This window comes from Ammospiza caudacuta, chromosome 7, assembly GCF_027887145.1.
Source record: "Ammospiza caudacuta isolate bAmmCau1 chromosome 7, bAmmCau1.pri, whole genome shotgun sequence".
Taxonomy (NCBI): Eukaryota; Metazoa; Chordata; class Aves; order Passeriformes; family Passerellidae; genus Ammospiza; species Ammospiza caudacuta.
The window spans coordinates 24,775,212-24,795,484 of NC_080599.1; the positions used below are offsets into that span (position 1 = coordinate 24,775,212).

At 45.8% G+C, this 20,273-nt stretch overlaps 1 protein-coding gene across 1 annotated transcript in view; it reads left to right on the top strand.

Moving 5' to 3' along the window:
- The window catches only part of NIBAN1 (niban apoptosis regulator 1), a 54,294-nt gene that overhangs the window by 24,621 nt on the left and 9,400 nt on the right, over nt 1–20,273 (top strand). Inside the window, exons 2-9 of the mRNA XM_058808296.1 lie at nt 761–891; nt 1,951–2,082; nt 2,795–2,909; nt 4,334–4,498; nt 16,478–16,593; nt 18,861–18,965; nt 19,060–19,222; nt 20,020–20,207. Of these exons, the coding sequence (XP_058664279.1) occupies nt 761–891; nt 1,951–2,082; nt 2,795–2,909; nt 4,334–4,498; nt 16,478–16,593; nt 18,861–18,965; nt 19,060–19,222; nt 20,020–20,207 (1,115 nt within the window). The remainder of the gene's footprint in view (nt 1–760; nt 892–1,950; nt 2,083–2,794; nt 2,910–4,333; nt 4,499–16,477; nt 16,594–18,860; nt 18,966–19,059; nt 19,223–20,019; nt 20,208–20,273) is intronic.

Genomic DNA, 20,273 nt, shown 5'->3' on the forward strand with positions numbered 1-20,273 from the left:
TAAGTGATAAAATTGGCTCCTATGGCTGAATATTAGCCAGTATCACTGGTTGTCTTTGAAAACTCTTTCACCCCTTGACCATCCCTGGCTCTGAGGCAGCGTGCCCCAGGGAGAGGCAGAGAGCATCTTTCCTTAGAGAAATGTATTCGGGGAATTCTTTGCTTGATCTTAGAAGAAAGAACGAAGTCCCAAACCCAATATTTTCCTGGGCAAATTCCCTCTGAATGCATCTCCAAGGGTTTCCTGATCTGTGCAGCAAGTGGCCCTCGGTACACTGAGGAGGTCTTCTCATGGAATTATGGAATGGTTTGGGTTAGATGGACCTTAAAGCCCATCCAGTTCCACCCCCTGCTCTGGGCAGGGACACATTCCACTATCCCAGAGTGCTCCAAGCCCCATCCAGCCTGGCCTTGGGCACTTCCAGGGATACAGGGGCAGCCACAGCTTCTCTGGGCACCCTGTGCCAGGGCCTGCCCACCCTCATAGGGAACAATTCCTTCCCAATATCCCATCTAAACCCACTCTATTTCAGTGGGAAGTCATTCCCCCTCATCCTGTCACTCCATCCCTTGTCCAGAGTGTCTCTCCATCTTTCCCATGGGCTCCCTTCAGGTACTGGAAGGTCACTATTGGGTGACCCTGGAACTGCCTTTTCTCCAAAGAGAAGAATTTGGGTCACTGGTGAGAAGTGCCTTGGTTCTGTGTTACAGGCTGTGAAGCCATGTATATGAAATAATTTTTAATATCTGTTACACCTCAGGGAAAACAGAGGCCACCATCAAGAACTTCAGCCCCCACTACCGCCGGCAGTACGCCGTGGCTTTCTGCAGGCACGTGCAGGAGGAGCTGGAGCAGCACCGCCACTCCCAGTCCCGCTTCCTGAAAACCAGGGTAGGAGGACACTCGTTTTCCTGCCTGGGACCCATGTTGGATTTGGGTCATTTTGGTTTGGGATGGAAAAGTTGCATCTGGGTGCAGGTTTGAAGTTTAATTTTTGAAAATTCATCTTTATTTTGGTCTCGTTTAGTTGTTGATCATGGCACGAGGAGAGCCATGACGTGAGTTTCTGGTACAAGGAGTTGGGCATTTGGACAAAACTGGTTCCTTCTTGCTGGTTACAAGGTTCTGCAAAATCTAGGGACAGATATCATACTTCCAGGGAGGAGATTATGTAGGAAATGTAATTAATCCTGTCATCCATGGCTCAGGGTTCCTTAAAGAAGATGGCAGTAATTCCCTTTGTGGAGTGAACTATGGAAAGCTGGTTTTCATTAGAGGGGGGACAAAAAGTGAGACAAAAGTCTCTTTATTAGAGGAAAATGCAGAGAACCTTTAGAGCCTTCAAGATTAAGAAGATAAAGAATTAAATGCTCTGAACATACTGGAAATTATGGATTTCCAATGCTCTTGAAATGAGTAAGTAAAGCAGTGGGGTGGGATAATAGAAGATCTGTGTCTCTCAGAAGAGGGATATCAGTTACTACAGGACAGATGCAAAAGCATTACAAACAAATGGGAAACAATTTCCTATATTATAATAAAACCCTGCTTTTCATATCAATGAAATATTTATATTATGTAGTGGAAAATGGGAGGTGGTGAACCCCAGGTCATCCTGCAGGAGTTGGAACTGGATGATCTTTAAGGTCCCTTCCAACCCAAGCCACTGTAGGATTCTCTGATGTTGCATTCAGCCTGTCAGCTGAAAGGTGAATAAATCTCTGTCTCAGAAATCTGGCAGTGTTTTGGAAGGCAGAGCTTTCTCCTCACCTCAGCTACAAGAATTTGCTTGTGTCTGTAGAACCTTCTGAAATCAGAGATGTTTATGACTCCAAATTGCATTTGAAGGCTCCAAAGCCCTCAGAGCAGCATTATGGAAATGTAGAAGTAAAAGCTTCAGGATGGTGAGTGGTGCAGAGGGGTCTCAAGTGTCACCAATTGTCCCTGTAGCCTGCAGGGGAAGCTGGGACAGTTCTGTATGAAGCAGAGCTGCTGCACTTCGCTGAGGACCTGAAGAAGTGGAAGGACAGATACGTCGTGATCAAAAATGACTACACTGTGAATTGCTTTGAGACCAAAGAGGTGAGTGCTGCTTCCATGGATCTGCTTGTGCATTCCCAAATAAACCAATAGGGAGTGGATTTGCTGCTGCTGCCTTGCCTTCAGCAATAGGAGGTGAAACCTTGTCCTCGTTAGGGTGGCTCCAGTGGGATGGCTGAGGGTACAGTCAAGTGCCCTGCCTTGGCCAGAACTAACAAATGGGACATTCCTTGGCCAGATACGTCAGCAAGAACTAACAAATCCTTTTAACAGCACTTGAACCTTCCTGTGCCTGTCCCAGAGCACTTCTCACTTCTACATCCCTGTAATACATCCCTGTGCTCCTGCAGGTTTGGGTGGCTCCAGGCTGGCTACAGTGGAGGTTTTTGCCTGGAAGCTGCATTAGTTAAGCTAGTCCTGGCTGACTAATCCAACTAATTGGGCTCTGGAGAAAATCTCATCCTTTTTCTCTCTGTTCCACCCCTGACTCCCCACCACAGCAGATAAGCACTGAGAGATTAGATTTGTTTTAGATTTGACATGCCTAGGGAACATTTCCAAAATTCAGCCTGACAAAAAGATTCTCCCTTTGTGCAATATTCCCATGCATTAGAATAATAGAATATCCTGAGTTGGAAGGGACCCACAAGGATCATGAAGTCAGCTCCTGGCTTTGTCAGTGAATTGTATATTTTGTTTTTTCTCTCTTCTTAAATCTCTATTTGACAATACTTTCTCTCTATTGATTTTCCAGGCCTACCAGAAGGGAGCTAGCCCTAAATATCACGTTCTTCCTGCAGGAGGCAAAGTCCTGACTTCAGAAGAAGATTACAATTTGCTTTCTGATAAACATTTTCCAGACCCTGTTGGTAAGTCCTGTTCAAAGCTGAACTGCCAAAGCCCAGGCTCTGTTCCTTACTCTGCCCTGGGAAGGCTTTCAGGCTCCAGTTTAAAATGGGGTAGCAGAAGATGCCCACAGCCCTTTTCCCAAGTTCAAGCACAGCTCCAGAATGGAAGAACAAAGCAGATGCTGTAAGCCAACATTCAGAGAAATGCTGGCTCCCTTTCTTCCCAGCACACCGGCACAAAGCTGCTGGAAGCTGTGCAGAAGCAGGGCAGGAACCACAGCACCATTGTTCCCGGGCTTTGTTAATATTCCTGGTTTATTTGTTTCCATTTTTAGATGCCAGCTGTCTGTGTTGACTCACAGCTGATAATAAGTCCCACAGAGAGGGCAGGAAGGTGGCTGCTTCTGAGTTTGTTGTTTCTGGGCCAGGAACTGCTGTGGTCCTGCCTGCCCCCGCTCTACCAAGATGGAGAAAATTCAGGCTTTATGGAAGCAGGTCTCACATTGCAGAGTCAGATTTGGAGAATGGGATGCCACATAACAAAAGGGATAAGGGCAACTTGAAGACAAGGATTTGTTTTTTGAGTCCTTTAAATCCCCAGGATTTAAAAGTTAGGTGTCCTGTCACACCCTTTCCCAAGGCACAGGGTGGTCAGAGGGCTTGGAGGTGTCCTGTGTGTGTCACCACAGCTCTGCAGCAGGTGGGGTTGAGTGATGTGGAGCACCCCAAGGGTGCTTGTGGACTTCCCATGGCTCTCCCTTCAGAAACATCATCACTTCATCTTTATGGCACTACTCTCCATCTGTGTGGTGCTGAAGATGAACCTCATGTGTCTGGGCTCTCAGTGCATGTCAGTGCTTCCAGATTGGGTTTGGTCATCCCTACACATGCTGTGCAGCATCCCCTGTGTGCAGGGACCCAGGGCAGGTGGGAGCTGGAGGTACTTGGTGCTTTCTTCACATCACCTACAAGGGTTTGAAGTGACAGTTTTTAAGGGCAATTGTGTGTGGAAGTCCTGGAACCAGTGAAAGCTGTTCCAGCTGCTGTTCCAACGTGGTTTATTTAATGCAGCTAGTTTCTATAAGAAAGTCAATATGCTCCTAAATGGTCTTTATGTGGAACAGACCAGAGCTCCCCAGTAATTTACTTATCTGCCATGAAAACCATTTCCCTACCAGCTACAATCCAGTGGAATGGTTTCTTTGAAATTTTACCAAAACTAGATTTTTGCCACCTTGAAGACAAAGCAAGAGGCCATCAAGTTGCTGTGGTGTGACACAGAGAGGGGGTTGATGCCAGCTGAGTGTGCCCATCCCAGCTGTGTCCCCCTGCCCTCTGTGCCCAATCTCCTGGATTGGGAAGGGGATTATCCTGCTGGCAAAGCTGTGGCACAGAGCCAGCCCTGAGGAAATGAGGAGCTCTCAAACAGAGGTGTTTCTGTGCAGGCTCGAGTGAGGAGGCGGCCACAGCCTTCGTGCCGCTCCCGAAGGAGTTCCCGGTGTACCTGTGGCAGCCCTTCTCCCGGCACAGCTACTACTGCTTCCCGGAGCCAGGGGCACAGCAACACTTCAGCGCCGTGCTGGGAGACTGCGTGCGCCATTCCAACCACGGTGAGTGAGGGATGGGGACGTTCCAACCATGGGGAGTGAGGGATGGGATCGTGTGGGACATTCCAACCATGGGGAGTGAGGGATGGGATCCTGTGGGACATTCCAGCCGCAGTGAATGCGGGATGGGATCGTGTGGGACATTCCAGTCATGGTGAGTGAGGGATGGGGATGTGTGGGACGTTCCAGCCATGGTGAGTGAGGGATGGGATCATGTGGGACATTCCAACCACAGTGAGTGAGGGATGGGATTGTGTGGGACATTCCAACCACGGTGAGTGAGGGATGGGACTGTGTGTGGCATTCCAACCATGGTGAGTGTGGGAAGGGACTGTGTGGGATATTTCTGGAAGGGCTCAGCCTGGGACAGTGTCACCCACCCACCCAGCTGTGGGAAAATGCAAGTCACTCACAAAAGGTGCTTGGCTTCAGCACCCCGAGGAATGAATCAACACAGCCCTGCTGCTTGCTGTGCTGGGAACACAGTTAGGTAGGGTTTGGGATGCAGTGGGTGTGAGCTCGGGGAGAAAACATGGGAATTGCTTTGGAAGTTGTGTAATGATCCAAAATCTATTAGAGGTGTTCATTACTAAGGCGCAGCAAACCCTCACCTGCATTTGCAAGCTGGCTAATGCATCACAGCTATAGAATCAGGAATCATGGAATGTCCTGAATTGGAAGGGACCCACAAGGATCATGAAATCTGACTCATGGCCCTGCACAGACAATAATAAGAATCCCACCCTGTGCCATACAGGAGGCCAGATGTGTACAACATGGAGGGAGTGCAGTCCCCCAGTACATTCCCATGTTGTTACACACACATCTCTCCTGATTAAACATTTGGCCTTTCTGCAGATGTTTCAATGGCAGCTCCAGCCCCAGCCATGGTTAAGCCTTGTAGTTGGTCCATGAATGGTGTGTAGGACGCAGTATTGATTGTCTACACAACGATAAATGTCACTTTCTGAGTAGGTTAGCCTAGAAAACTTTAAAAAAAACCCTAGTTTGTTACTTGCTAGGGTTGTAAAAACAGCTTTGCTCCCATGAAATTGGAAGATCATTTATGAATTGGATCCTTCAGAAAAAGAAATGCTTTCCTGGTTTTCAGATGACATTTTTTCCACCAAGATGCCCTCAGTTCCCCACTGGTCTCCAGGGTCTTCCATGTCTTTAGTTCACTTTGGAGTCCCATCTGCTCCTGCTGCCCTTGGTAGGAGATGGGAACACTCAGCAACCTCTCCACTGAACTCAGCTGCTTGAGTGTGAATCCCAGGCTTGTGGGTAAATGAATTGTGAGTGCAGGGTGTGAACAGTCCCTTTTATTTACAGAAGTGGCTCCTGGTGAATGCTTTTTTAGCTGCCACTTTAGTCGCCTGGTCATCAGCTTCATCCCACTGCCCTCAGTCAGCTTTCTCCTGCTGTCCTCTCTGGATCATTCTCAACGACCATCTCTTTTCCCTGTCTCCACTGCCAAAGACATTCCTTTAGGTTTCCTTTAGGACTCCCATTTCCTTGAGGAAAACACACATGACTGCATTTCTAGGTGGTTTCCTAAGATGTGCAGTTACTTGTGTGATGCTCAGGGCTGGCTGGTTTCAGGAGTGTTCTTCACAGGAAATGTGAGATTCCCAATCTTGATGCTATCCCAGGTGGTGTACGCTCCCCATTGCTGGTCCCAATGCTGCCCAGGTGCTGTACAATCCCTAATTGCATTCCCAGTGCTATCCAGGTGGTGTGCAGTCCCCTTTCCCAGCTATCCAGGTAGTGTACAGTGCCCTGACACTCTGGACTTGGCTCCTCACTGAGGTTTGGTGGGGAGATGGGGACACAATCAAGTTTTCCTGGCACTCCATGACTTGAAACCTGTTCATGATGTTTGGGGATTTTCATTTCTCTTCTGGAACAAGTGTAATGGGTTTGACAAAGCTTTTGGCAGCCTGGTTTTTTCTTAAAGTTCAGCACATCACTCTAGGGGCCAATCCCGAACTGGCAGAGGCCGTGTTAGGATGACCTAAGAGGTCTTTTCCATCTCCAAAGCCTGTGAGTCTGCACTTCATTATATTTCATATGGCTTAGCTATTGCTCATTTAGGCATCTGTTCCAGGATTTATCCCTCTCAGCTTTTCCTGTGGTCCTGTTTTTATCTGACAGACAATGCCTCAAGGCTCATCCTTACTTCTGCCCAATGGGGTGAGAAGCAGATAAAGACAGTCTGGATTAGGATCTCCTGTTGAACCAGGAAATTAATTTCAACAGCTATCAAGGAAGCAGGAGCCCCTTTTGTGTGCATTTCTTGGAGTTATCCCCTGGAGATCTGGGTGCTGCAAGTGGAAAAATGATCACTGACAAGCACCTCAGTAACCTGAACTCTGCCCTTGGAGAGAATTTTTTTCCCAAGGGCTTCATATTGATTCCTATTCATTTGCACATCACTGAAAAATACTAGTTTATTAATACTTCTTGAAGTCTTTTTTGCAATCACTTCTGCTGAGAAAAACAGGTGTCTGAGCAATCTTACAAAGTTACAGCTATGAGCTATGTGCAGCACAACGATGGCCAGTAGGGATTGTGGTAGAAAAATTTGACTGTGCTCTTTTATTAAAAAATAGTTGAAAAGAGGAAAGAACTGTGAAAAATCCTTCATGTTTGATTATGAAATATAATTTAGTGGGATAAGGAGCATGGACCAGGGCAACACTCACTCCACCTCTTCCCAAAGTGCCGAGCTCCCATTTACCAGGGCAGATTAGGCAAGGACAGGACAAAGACAGGTGTCATGCCTGATCAGAGGTAGCCTTTCTGTCCCTGCTGTGATCTGCCACTCCTGGGAAGGAATGTATTGCACTGGGCTTTAGCCAAGGACTTGGAAGAGCTCGTGGCTACAATGTACTTTCTTTCTCCCAGGAAGAGAGTTAAACAGGGAAAGCTGGAGTCAATCAGTGCTGGGAGCCGCCCTGACATTCAGCTGCTTCCTGTCCCCCTCTGGTACAAATGCCCAGCCCAGCCTCTGTTTCTGGGATTTCTGGGCAGAGCAAAAGCATGGGGATTTAGTGAGCACCACTGGGAAATGGCATTCAGATGTTTGGACTGTGGGTTGTTGTGTCGTTCCCATCTCGACTTTCCCCTTGTCTTTGCCCTTTATACTCACTGATGAGGGCTTGGTGGTTTGAGGAGACAATGATCTCCTTCAGCAGCAATGGAACATGAAGATCAAATGCTTTTTGGGTTTTCATGTGTGAGGTGGTGTGATTAGGGCAGTGAGAAGGCAAGTACCCAGGGAGCAGCGAGGAAACCCAGCAGCCTGGTGGGTGCAGGGGGTCCCTGGTGGGCACTGCTGGCTCTTCTCTGCTGCTTCTGGGCAGCCTGTGCTTCCCAAGTGTCACACCTACAGCAGTGCAGGATTTTTAACACTCCTCAGCTTTTTAAAGTTTAAAACTGTGCTTGAGTTTAGGTGGAGTGTGGAGGAAGTGGTTTAGCATTTTCCTCTGATTTTCTAATCTGCTCCTGCCAGGTTAGATGGGGGTGGCAGCATGGGATTCTTTGGTTTGCCTTATCTCTTTGATCCACAACCTGGACTCACCTGGTTCCATCTTGCTCCCTGTTTCCTTAGTGAAATGCTGAGAAGTGCACACCTCAAATTTGGGGGGAATCTGCTGCTGAAATGGCCACCTAGCCCCCAGTGGGGATGTTCTACCAGTCCCACAATGGCAACAGTGAGGGAAAGGCTCATAATATTCACAGGGCTCTAATATTAGCTATTCCTCAGGTTTTAATCCTTTATGTTTGCATGCCTTGAAAATCAGACTGAAGTTTCTTCTGAGTACTTCTTAAATAACTGGTTTTTTTAGGTCTTCTTGCTTCCTATTTGAGTTTCATTCAGTATTTGCTGTTAGAAGTGGGGAACCCTGACCACTTGGTGCTGGGATAGAGGGAAGTCTGCATGATGGGAAGGAAATGACAACTAGCTCATTCTGGGAGACACAGAGTTTCACTTCGTGATTTTAGTTTTTTTCGTCTGGTTTGATTTCACATCCACATCTTGACAATCACCCTCCTGACACAGGAAGCTGAGGGACTTTCAAAACCATATCCTGTCATCTCCAGTTTCAACAGAAACAACAACAGAAATTATTTTGAGCAATACATATATTAAAGAAGTATAATAAAGAAATACATTAGGCAAGAGAGAAAGACAAAAGCTTATGGAGGGCAGATTTTTTTCCTCCATCTCTGACCTTCAGGGTTGCCTATTATTGGTGTTTGCATTTCTTTTATCAGCTCTGAATTTATCTGACAGATGTTTTCCTCATAGTTATTTCTAAATTTCCTATGTCACATGTCCATAGTACCTGTATAGGACTTAGCAACTCTTGGCCCAGAATTCAGAATAATTCTGGGAGCACTGGTAAAGGTTGAGAAGCTGACATTAAATCCTTGAGCTGAGGGATGAACATGTCTATATATCTCTATGTACAGAGCAGAGCAGCTGTCAGGAGTCCAGATACCACTTTGGAAGGGTTTCTGAGGCTTCATGCCACAAACAGGGTGGCCTCTCCTCCCTGGAGAGGGAGATGAAGGGAAGGATTTTCTTGTTGCCTGTTTCCAATGGATGTGGAGGGAGCAATTAAAGGAGAACTGAGGAGGAAATTGCTTTTTATGACATTAAAGAGAAATGGTTTTGTTCACTGGAATGAAAGTGAAGCCTTTTGGAAAGTTTGTGTGGTAATTTGGGGTGGGAGAAAGTACAAATGGAGATAATATTTACCCCTTCATCTACCAAGACTTGTGCCTTGGCTCCTCTCAAGCAGCTGCTGTACTTGGGTTAATTAAATCTCTTTTTGGTTAATAAGATTAGACCACCTGTGATCCACATGAGTGGCTGAGACTGTGGCTGTTCTTTCACCAGTCCATTTCACTAGAAATACATTTGATGAGACTTGTGGGGTGTCAAAAAAACTCACTAAATCTTTCAGGACATGATATAGTGTTTTGGTTTTTTTTTTTTTTTTTTGTATAATTTAGGGTATTTTGCTTGAAATAAGACTATTTCTCCTCTTTCTAGAATGTTTTTCCTCTGCAGCATGAGTTCATTCAGTCAGCAAGCATGGCTTTTGCCTTTCCTGCCAGCCTGGTTTCCTACACTGTGGTGAGGATTTTCAGTCTGTAGGAGTGACATTCATTCTGAAACAGCAAGATGATGAATGTGCTAAATTCATAATTGCCATTACGTTCTTCCTATCCCTCCCATCTCAGGCTGATTATCTTCTTCTTACAGACTGCCAAGTGTGGGTGGTGCAGGGGAGCCACTGCCCTGAGCCCACCACCCCAGCCTGTTTTAGGAGCTGTGAAGACTCATTTGTGCAGAGTAAGGTGGTGTTCAGGCTCCAGCTTCGAAGCAGAGAAATCAGAGAATCATGGAATGGTTTGGGTGGAAAGGAACCTCCTGCCGTGGGCAGGGACACCTTCCACTGGCCCAGATTGCTCCCAGCCCTGTCCAACCTGGTCTTGGACACTGCCAGGGATCCAGGGGCAGCCACAGCTTCTCTGGGCACCCTGTGCCAGGGCATCACCACCCTCACAGGGAACAATTCCTTCCAAACATCCCATCTGACCCTGCCCTCCTGCAGAGGGAAGCCATTCCCTGTGTTCTGTCACTCCATCCCTTGTCCAGAGTCCCTCTCCAGCTCTCCTGGAGCCCCTGTAGGTACTGAAAGGCCACAATAAAGTCACTCTAGAGCCATTTCTTCTCCAAATTCCCACCTGCTCCAGAAATACAGTAGCTGGTTTGGAAAGCACTTGGAAAATGTCAGAAATAAGTGATACTGTGATCTTTTGTGTGTGTTTATGCAGTGCTCATTAATTTTTTAGACTAGGAAACCCACACCTGCTGGGCTTCCCACTGGAGGTTGATTGTGCCCTGTCTGGTGCTGCTTTGAACAGCTTCAATCTCGGTGCTGTGTGCTGATAAGCGAACAGTTAACCCTGCTCAGTGTTGGTTTGGTGGCCACGGAAGGAACTTGTGCTGCAAAGCCCTATTTGCTATAAGTACAGGGCTGTATCATGTTTGGAAGTGACCTCATCTAGCTTCTGTTGGTGGTTAGCAGCTTCACACCACAGGCTCTGTGGATGATGTGACAGCACACTGCTCACAGGAAATCCCCTGAGCTGGGGGGTGCATGCCTCTCAGCCCCAGAGCACCATATATATCTCACTTTGTTCTCAGTTTGGATGCTAACAACACAGGACAGCATTTTGTGAGGGTAAAATGTGTGTCCTTTTGTTTAGAGGGTCATTTTCAGCTGTGCTTGAGCCATGTCCCAAGCCCCAGGTAACCTCCCTTTTCCTGAGGTGCAGCTCCTGAGCTTTCCTCCTCTCCCCAGGTTCAAAGCATGTTCCTTTTCTTACCTGCCATCCCAGTGGGTTGGGACCATTTGCTTATTTTTTTGGAGACAGAATTTCCACAGTTTAATTTTGTTGTGGTTGATGGCCATGGCTTTTTTCACCATCTGTCTGTGGTACTTAAACGCAGCAGCTCTTAAAACATGCTGGAGCTCATGTGAACTCTTAAAAAGGGAAATAATTTTTTTATCATGCTCATTTATTTATATTTGAAGGCTGTTCCCTAATTGTGGTGCTGGAAGGCTGGCAGAGTGATTCCTTCCCTGCAGGAAGGTCTCTTGTTCCCTTATGGTCTCCAGCTGCATCCACCCCAAATCCTTGGGGGCTGGAGGAGTGGAAGCACTGTCTTTGAAATGTCAGTACCACTGTCCTGTCTCTTCAGTTGGTTTGGGGTTGTGTATTTTCCTTTTTTCTACCAGCTTTTGCTTTAAAAGGACTAAATTAAAAACCCCAGAAATTTATTATTTTTTAAATTACAGAGTGCGTATAGTGAAAAGCAAGTCTAAATATATACAAAGGAAACAGATGCCAAGGTGAGAGGGGACTGACTTGGAAGGCTGAGAAAATTGGGAAAATGTAATTTGCATTTATTAGCATGAAATCTATTCTCTTGAGGGCAACAGTGTCTAGTGGAAATAAGAAGGGGTGGAAGCACCAGCTTTTGAGACTGCACTTAAAATTCCAAATACTTCTTTATCTGCTTCTTACTATCTATTTGTAACATCATAAGAAGGCCCTGCACCAACACCTGTACTGAGATTTTTTTGTGTCCCAGGAAAAAGCTCTCTAAAGTGACCAACAAGAAGGAGCCATGAGAGATGCTTTGGCACTGCCTTTACCAGAGCCAGCTCTCCATCAAATAGATGAGGAAGCAAGGAAATAATATTGTGAGATCACCTAAAATCAAATGCAGTTTTCTACTCATTTATCATATTCCAAAAATTAATAGTAAGTGACATTCTCCTCCTCAGTGAAAGGCCACCAGACTCCTTGGTCATCTTCATCTCCTTCCAGTGATTGTTCTCCTGCCTTCTCCAGTCTTTGTCCAAGGCCTGTTGCTTTGAATGATTTGAGATGATATTTGTGGGCCCTGCTGTCTTGTAGGAGAGAACTAAAAAGTCATGAGTTTTTGTATTGGTTGTGAATGTCTTGTGTTGGGAAGAGAGAGCTGCAGTTCCTGAGCCTGGCAAGGCCTGTGGGCTCTGACATGTTCATCTCCTACAAAACCAGCCATCACTGGGTACCACATTGCTAATATCAATTAGTACCTGCAGGAAGAATTCCAGGATCATATAAATTTTATTCCCTGCATGCAGAATCTGGCTGGGATGCTGTAGGAAACAGAGGAAGCCAGGGTGGATTGCTCCTGAGTTTTGGTGGTCAGATGAAGGGCGTTATGTCAGAGTCAGGATTTCTTTAATTAAAACTTGTGCTCTGTGAGCTCAGACTTCTGGATTCTGGCTTAACACTTGTTCAGCTGTGTCTTTGGGCCCCAGCCTTGTGTGAAATGTCAGCCAAAAGGCTGAGGTTATTCTTCGTGGTGGAGCTCCCTTTGGTGAAGCACTTTACCCACAGTCAATAGATCCCTTCACTCTTACAGGATTGCAGCCGAGTTCCACCATTTACTCACCACTAAACTGTGTCCCCAAGTGCCATTAGTGACAGTGATTGTTCAGAGGGACAGTTTAAATGGGATGTGGAAAGAATCACTTTTTAACAGCTATGCCAATGCTATGAAGGCATCTTCCTGTGCTTGTAACTAAGAAAAACCATTATTTGAGTGATTTAACCTCCTCACCAGCAGCCCCAAGGCAGTGGTGTGCAGTACAGACGGATGCACAGTTTGAACTGGAATGTTCAAATGCAGATCTCATATTATCTTGGTTTGCTGGCAATCCAGTTTGAGCCAGAGGCAGCTGGAACACTCACCCTCTCTAGTAACGAGGCCCATCTGCAGAAGTTCTTGCACAGAGCTCTCCAGTGTAAGAGCAGCTGATCTGTGGCTGAGACCAAATCCATGAGGGCAGTTCATTCCTGCTGCTGTCATGGGACACATGGGAAGTGTTGGTGAGTCACAAATGGACAGCTTGTCCTGAGGGGCTGGAGCCATGTCCATCTCCAAGGGTGCAGCTGTCCTGCCATGGGCAGGGCTGGGAGGGCCCACAGGACCTTGGGAATGGAGATTTGCTCATCACTCCCCAAACATTCACCTGCCAAGGAAGGAGCAGCTCATAGCCTTGGGCACTCTGTTAGAAGGCTGCCATTCCCAGGGCAGCCCAAGCATGGGAGACAGCTGAGACTGGGAACAGGACCCTCTAAATTAACCCTTCTGCACCACATGCAGGTGCTCTCAGAGGGTGTCCAGTAGCCTGGTTCTCTTGGTGTCATTTTGATGAGTTAAGGTTTGACATAATTATTTTTTTTTTAAAGAGGAGTTCACTGCATGGAAGCTCCTTTGCTTTTTGCAGTCCTGAACTAACTGAGCCGTACCATTGAGACATGAGCAAGTCTGGGAAGATTTATAAAGTTATAGTGCTTCCAGTTGTCCTTCCATCTCCCAAAGTCAAAGGGAGCTTTATAGCAGTTATTCTTGCATTTATAAAAGGAATTTGTGGTTAGCAATATCTGGGCTCTATGCTTGGATATGTAGAGTCTCTAGGTAGGTTTTCTTTTTTTTTTTTTTAATTAAACAGAACATACAGAATTTTGTTTTAATCTCTACACAAAAAGGATGTTTTGTTCATTAGCAGCTGGAGAAGATGTTTGGGTGATTTTCCAAGTGCATGACATCTTGGATTAAGCACGCAGTATCAGTCTAGGTACCTGTAAAGCCTCGCTGGCCTTTTGCTGGAGAACCCTCAGTAACCTTCCTGGCTTTGTGTGAGATTTGGGTGAGGAATACTGCAGCCAGCACTGCACCAAGCTGCCCTAAGCTGCTCCCCTCTGTACCATCAGCAGGACTCGTGGATCACTCAGAATAGGATGGCTGAGGGAAGCCCCTGTGAGGGGTTCAGGAGAGGGGAGCACCCATCGTGCTTTCCCCTGGTGAGCACTCGTCCCTGGCACCACTGGGCTTTGCCGGCTGCCCCGTTTGCAGCTGCAGCTCTGCTGCCATGGCCCAGGCCCAGCTGCTCCCTCGCACGCCAGCGCGGCTCCCCCAACAGCCCAGCCCTTGTTTCCCTGGCCTTGCTGTGGCTGCCAAGCCACCCCCTCCTCCAGCCCTTCCATGGACTGCTGCATGGGATGGGCAGAACTCTGGCAGAATGTGCATGGCAGCTCCTTTCAGCTGGGTACAATTCCCTTTTCTTGAGCCCTGTCCATGAATGTGCTTCTGTCTCGTGTGCCTCGCCAGCAGCTTCTGCACAGCCCGGTACTGCATGGATCTGCTTGTTCAAAGCCTTATCACTGAGGCACTCTTTTCCTCCTATGGAAAGTGAGGATGAAATTGCCTAAACTTAGCAATTGCAGCAGCCTTGAAGGATAAAGCTTTCTTTCTGCTTGGAGTTGTTTTTGTAGCAAGACTGCCATGATTGTGTTTGTGTCCTGTGTTTACTGGCATAGGAAAGAATGTGGGATTGGGATTTTATGGCACTTGCAGCCTAATGTTTTTCCCATGAGCTATTCAGATGAATCACTCTTGGATTTTTAGCACCTTCTTCCCACTGCAGCACAGGCTTGGGGACAGTCAGAACAGAGAGAGAATACTCCCTTGAGCATGGATTTAAAACTTGGTGATCTTAGAGGGCAGACTCCTGTCAGCACTGGTGCATCACCATCTCAGCAGCTCCAAGATCCAGCCTCTTGGATGGTCTGTTGTCCCTTTGGGTTAGGAGGGAGCACAGCTGTGAAGGAGGAAAACATGTGAGTCATGATTGGAGGGCTGTGGGAGCTGCAGTTTTCCTTGCCTGCAGCCAAACCAGGCCCTCTTCTCATCAAAATCTTTTCAGTTTTATTTTGGGAGGACAAAAATTTTTGAATGCAATGTTCCACCTCAGTTGCTCAGGTGGAACACTCCCTTCTTTCATTGAAACTGTGATCAGAGGATGTTCTCTCAGCACTGAACAGCCTGATTTACAATTAATACTGGTTTGTGACTTGCCATGACAAATGCTATAAATCCTGGAGGCAGCAGTGAAGGTAGGGTTGGGATTTTACCTGGCTGATTTTTCTTTTTTTTTTTTTTTTTTTTTTTTTTTTGTTTTTTTTTTTTTTTTTGTTTGATCATTGTATGAGCTTGGAGATTTTGTGTTATGTCTTTGGATCTCCAAATATCTGCATGTGAAGAACGGTATCAAGAGAGGCACTGAGAGAGTGTTTATTGCCCCTCAGTGTGTTTAACAAACCTTCCTGCAGTCATTGCAGCCAGGTGAAACTCTGAAAAGGCAAATTTTGACATTTGGGCTCTGAGCAGATCTGAAACCATGCAGTTTTCAAGCTTCAAGGATAAAGCCCTGATGAAGTTAATTATAGGTTTCTGTAGCTTTTGTTTTTGTTAAGTGCATGGAGGAGATATTTCAGGCATTACTGTGGTATTAATCCTCCATGTTTCCCATAATTTCTCTAATTCCTGCATTGCCCTTGGCATTTATGCAAGGCTCCTGTAAAGCTTCTGTCTCAAGCAGTCTCATGAACAAACCCAAAGAAGTGTTGCTTGACAAGCAAGGCTTGAGGACTTCCTCCTGAGTCTTCTCATCACAATTATTTGTATGTATCAGTACCTTCTAAAGCAGCATAATTCCCTTTGAGAGAATCAACATTCTTGTTCTTCCTTCCTTTGTTCTCAGAGTGCACAACAGGACTTCAGCTGCTCAAGGCTGCAGCAGACCATCTTGGAGAGGGGACAATAAGCCTTTGTGGCTTTGTTTTCCCACAAGACAGTAACCTGACTCTCTGATAGTGAAGACACAGCACTTCAATCACTGAAGTGTTTGGGGATGGTTTTGTCACTCAGGTTTGCCAAGCAGCCACTCTGCTTCATGTCTTGAGGCCAAGGTGTCCCCAGGCCACCACAGGAAAAGCTCCCATCTGGCAGAAGTGGCCTTGCACAATAACCAGATATTCCAGAGCTCTGGTTGAACATTCCTGAAATATTTAGGGAAATCAGCATGATCTTGTCAGGAGGTTTTGTTCTTAACTGGTACAAGCATGGTGCTTTCTTTGTTGAGGTCTGTTTTGTTGTATATCAGTGAAAAACCATCTTGATCCTCAGTTTCTTAACAAAACAGAAAGTTATTGGGGAGTGTTTACTTGGGATTTAGCAATTTATTCAATGAGCTGCCTGTCATTATTGTGAACTAAAGAAGAAGAATTCCCAACTGTTGGCCCTGCCACATGCTGTCAGTCTCTCTGTGTGCCACCTCACATTGCTCACAGGTGTAAAGGCAAGGAATGAGTTTTCCTATGTTAATGCACTTCTAAATCTCAGTGAACACCCAGGGTCTCCAGGCATCCAGGCTTAGTAAATTATTTAAAAATATTACTACTAGGTGCACGTGGAGTGGAAAATGGCTCAGAAAAGGATGGTTATTTTTAAAGCTTATTTCTGGGTAAATCATTTATGTTACTTTTTCTTCTCTCCAGACTTTCTCAAACAGACCACGTATGAAGTGGAGGCGTTCTTAGAGGCCATCCAGTTCTTCCGGCAGGAGAAAGGCCACTATGGCACATGGGAGATGATAACTGGCAATGAAAAAGAGGTAAAAGAATAAATTCCTGATGGGGTTTTGGCTTTGGGTATTGCAGCTCTGAGGACAGTGAAGATTATAAATTCTCTTACCAAAAAGGGCATCTTAAAAAAGAAAATTTCGTAGATGGAAATACCTGAGATTTTAAGACCTCTCTTGCTCATATGTAAGTGATAATTCTATTTTAATAAAAACTTCTAAATCAGAGTCTTGTAGAGTAACACCAAAAATCTGTGTACTTCAGTTCTTCAGAAAAGAAATTCTAAGGCCAGGGTTTGCGTCCATACTTGGGCACCTGGCTTTGGAGCACTCTCGGTAGCTGAGATTACCCCACAACTCCACATGGCTTTTAGGGCATTATTTACACCCTGATTCATAGGGTTTTTTTCCAAACATTGAGCACTCAGCAGCAAATGTTTACTTGTTTACTTTAGTGCCAACCGCTGGCTGTTTTCCTTGATGAAATCTGGCTTCCCTTGGAAAGACGGAAAAAACCTTAAGGAGAGTGGTTTGTTTTAAGGAAGCAGATTATTGTTTTAGGAGAAGTCTACCTGTGAAATGCTGAGAAATGTGGAATCTGGAGAAAAAACATCTATAAACAGTGTCTTTCCCGCTGCCATCATGTCAGTGATTGAAGTTCCCTGCTAACATCTGATAATAAATTCTTTACTTTAGGAGTTACTTGAGGGGTTTTCTGTTCTCCCTTCCTCCTTCATGTTATGGGGCTATTATAGTGCTAGTTTCATTTCATGTTTTATTTTTCTTATTGCTTGCCAACATCTTACTCATAGCCCATAAGTCTCAAGAGAGCTGTAATCAGAAGACATCCAGCCTAGTTCCACTATTATCTTCTTAGCAATAATTCATTCTGTAAGTATAGTGTGTTCTCATGGCCTGCTTGGACCAAACATAATAATTATTTTAGGCAAATATCCAAGCTAAGTGAGTGGTTTGGAGCAAGCAGGCTGAAATTTGTTGCTGTAAAATCCCTAAAGAATGCCAAGAAATGTATTTGCTGACACTTATTTGTGGTGGCTGAGTCCCCACAGTGTCAGCTCACACTGGGGCTGCAGCATGGCTGGAGTGGGAGCGTGAGCCCAGGCACCTGAGGGAAGATCCACCAATGCCTTAAAAATGTTCCCAGAGAACTCAAGATTCTTCACAATATAAAATTGTGGAATCAAAGAATATCCTGAGCTGGAAGGGACTCACAGGGATCATCCAGTGCAGCCCCTGTCCCTGCCCAGACACCCCAACAACCCCACCCTGTGCATCCCTGGCAGCATTGTCCAAACCCTCCTGGAGCTCTGGCAGCCTTGGGCTGTGCCCATTCCCTGGGGAGCCTGGGCAGTGCCAGCACCCTCTGGGGAAGAACCTTTCCCTGACAGCCAACCTAACCCTGCCCTGACACAGCTTCATGCCCTTCCCTTGGCTCTTAAATCCATCTGATCTGTTCTCACGTTTATTATTTGTGATAGTTTGGGTTATTCATGAGATCTTTTTTAAGGGAGCCATTAGTTCAGGACCTGAATTAGTGAATTGCTTTTGACAGACATTTGAGTCAGCAGTGCTGAATATGAAGTGCTGCTGTGTTATTATCTTTAAGTACCTAAATGAAACTACAATAAAAGTGTATTGCATATTTGAGGTATTTTAGAGGTATATTACAGCAGGTATTGTGTGTTGTATTTCCACACTGGCTGTTTATGCCCTGTTTTACACTGGGCTGCAGTCAGAGTCCTTCTTTACTTGTGCTGCTCTAGTTTCTGCCAGTTCCCTCTGCTGGTGTTGGTGCATGCCTCAGATTCCTCTGGCAGCTGTAATACATGAGGTGCAGTGTCTGGGAGCACAGACATGAGTGAAAAAATCCCTGAAAATGGATGAAAATGGAAAGTTGAGGGGTGTTTTTGCACTCTGTATTGGGTCAGCCAGCAGCTGGGTGCAGCAGGGATGTGATCCTGAATGTAGGCTGTGCTGGACTGTTGGTGCAGCTTTCTCAGGCTAGAGACAATGTCCATAAATAAAAACATGGAGAGGGAGGCCTAGACTCCCAAAATCAGATGTTTATGAAGTCTTGCATATTTATTTGGTGCATTTGAGTGGGGCAGGTAAGGAAGGAGTTGCAGTTCAAATCTAGGCAGAGAGAGTGCAAAGCCTCTGTGGGTAACTCCTGGCAGCTGGGAAGGAGGGAGAGCTGAGCCACTGCCTGCACACATCACTCTGTGCTTCAGGTAAAGAACAGGGTGTGAACTTGGCATTTTCATCTCCTGACCATACAGATCCTGAGCAACCTGGTGATGGAGGAACTGCTGCCTAACCTGCAGACAATGATCCTGCCTAAAATGAAGGGAAAGAGGAATGACAGGAAACGAGCCTGGTTTGGGGTAAGGACTGACACTTGTAGAGTAGCTGTTGCTCATGGTAGCTCTCTGTGGGTGCTGATTCTGATCTCTGCTTCTCAATTTGATTTGGGTCCAGATCGTAGAGGAAACCTATGGCTTAGTCCAGCAGCAGGTGGCAGAAGGATTAAACACCTTGAAAGAAGAATGTAGAGAATTTGCAAAAACTCTTGAAGGGACCATTCGTTCAGACATGGATCAGATTCTGAACTCCAAGAACTTCTTAGCTGGAAAAATCAAAGGTTAGTGGAGGAACAGCTGTGCTTTGGAGCAATTCTCCAACGTTTCCCATTGTGTTGCTCAAATTACCAGATGTACTTGTTTTGAAATCCTTGTGTGTTTTAAGAAATCCAACCGGAGACATCAATTTTCAGAACACAAAAGAGGCTCTGCTGCCTTTGGTGGGAACTGATACCTGTGGCTACTGTGTCTGTGATAATACCAGGTCTTCTCGAACTGGAGCTGACAGGTTTTGAGTATCCTGATCAGAGCTGTTCCTTCTGCTTTCGTTTTTACTTGCACAGTCTTAGGTAGTGAAGATACAGGTCACGTGAGCATAATTAAAAAACCTGATCTCTAGGAATGCACCACAAAACCAGGTTCTGGTTATGTGACAAGTCCATGGGCTTTCAAAGAATATTTAAGCCAAAAGGCTTCTTAGGTGTTTTTTATTTACTGTGAAGTAATCATAATTTTGTTATGAATATAAAAAGGAATGTAAAGAGCAGGCAAAATGTTGTTGGTGTTGCTTAAGCTGTCAAATAAATAAATAAATAAATAGCTGGTAATGATACTGAGAGGTGCCCATTTCTCTGCCCTCACAGTGCCCCCAGTTGCAGTGCTTGCTTAGGTGAGGCTTGGGACAAGAGTTTTCATTGTCACTCATACAACTGTGAACTCCTTGCACACACTCATCACCTCTGTGGAGGTGTCACTCCAGGGAAAAATACAAAAACCATTGAATTAATTGTAAAGAGATAAGTTCCAATTACTTCTTTCACTGTCTCTAAATGCAATTTTGTCCTGTGTGACCCTCCAGCCAGTGTTTCTGAGACTGCCCAGAAGTGCTGCACAGAGAACATCCAGCCATTCCTCGCCTCCATCCTGGAGGAGCTTATGGGCCCCGTCAGTTCTGGATTCACGGAAGTGCGCGCGCTTTTTGACAAGGAAGTGAATGAAATCATCCAGGACTTCCAGAAGACCAATGACATGACCAGGCTAAAGGAGGTAAGACAAAACAGAGCTGTGGAGCCTTTGTACCAGCACAAGGATGTTCTGGGCTAGGCCTTGGCT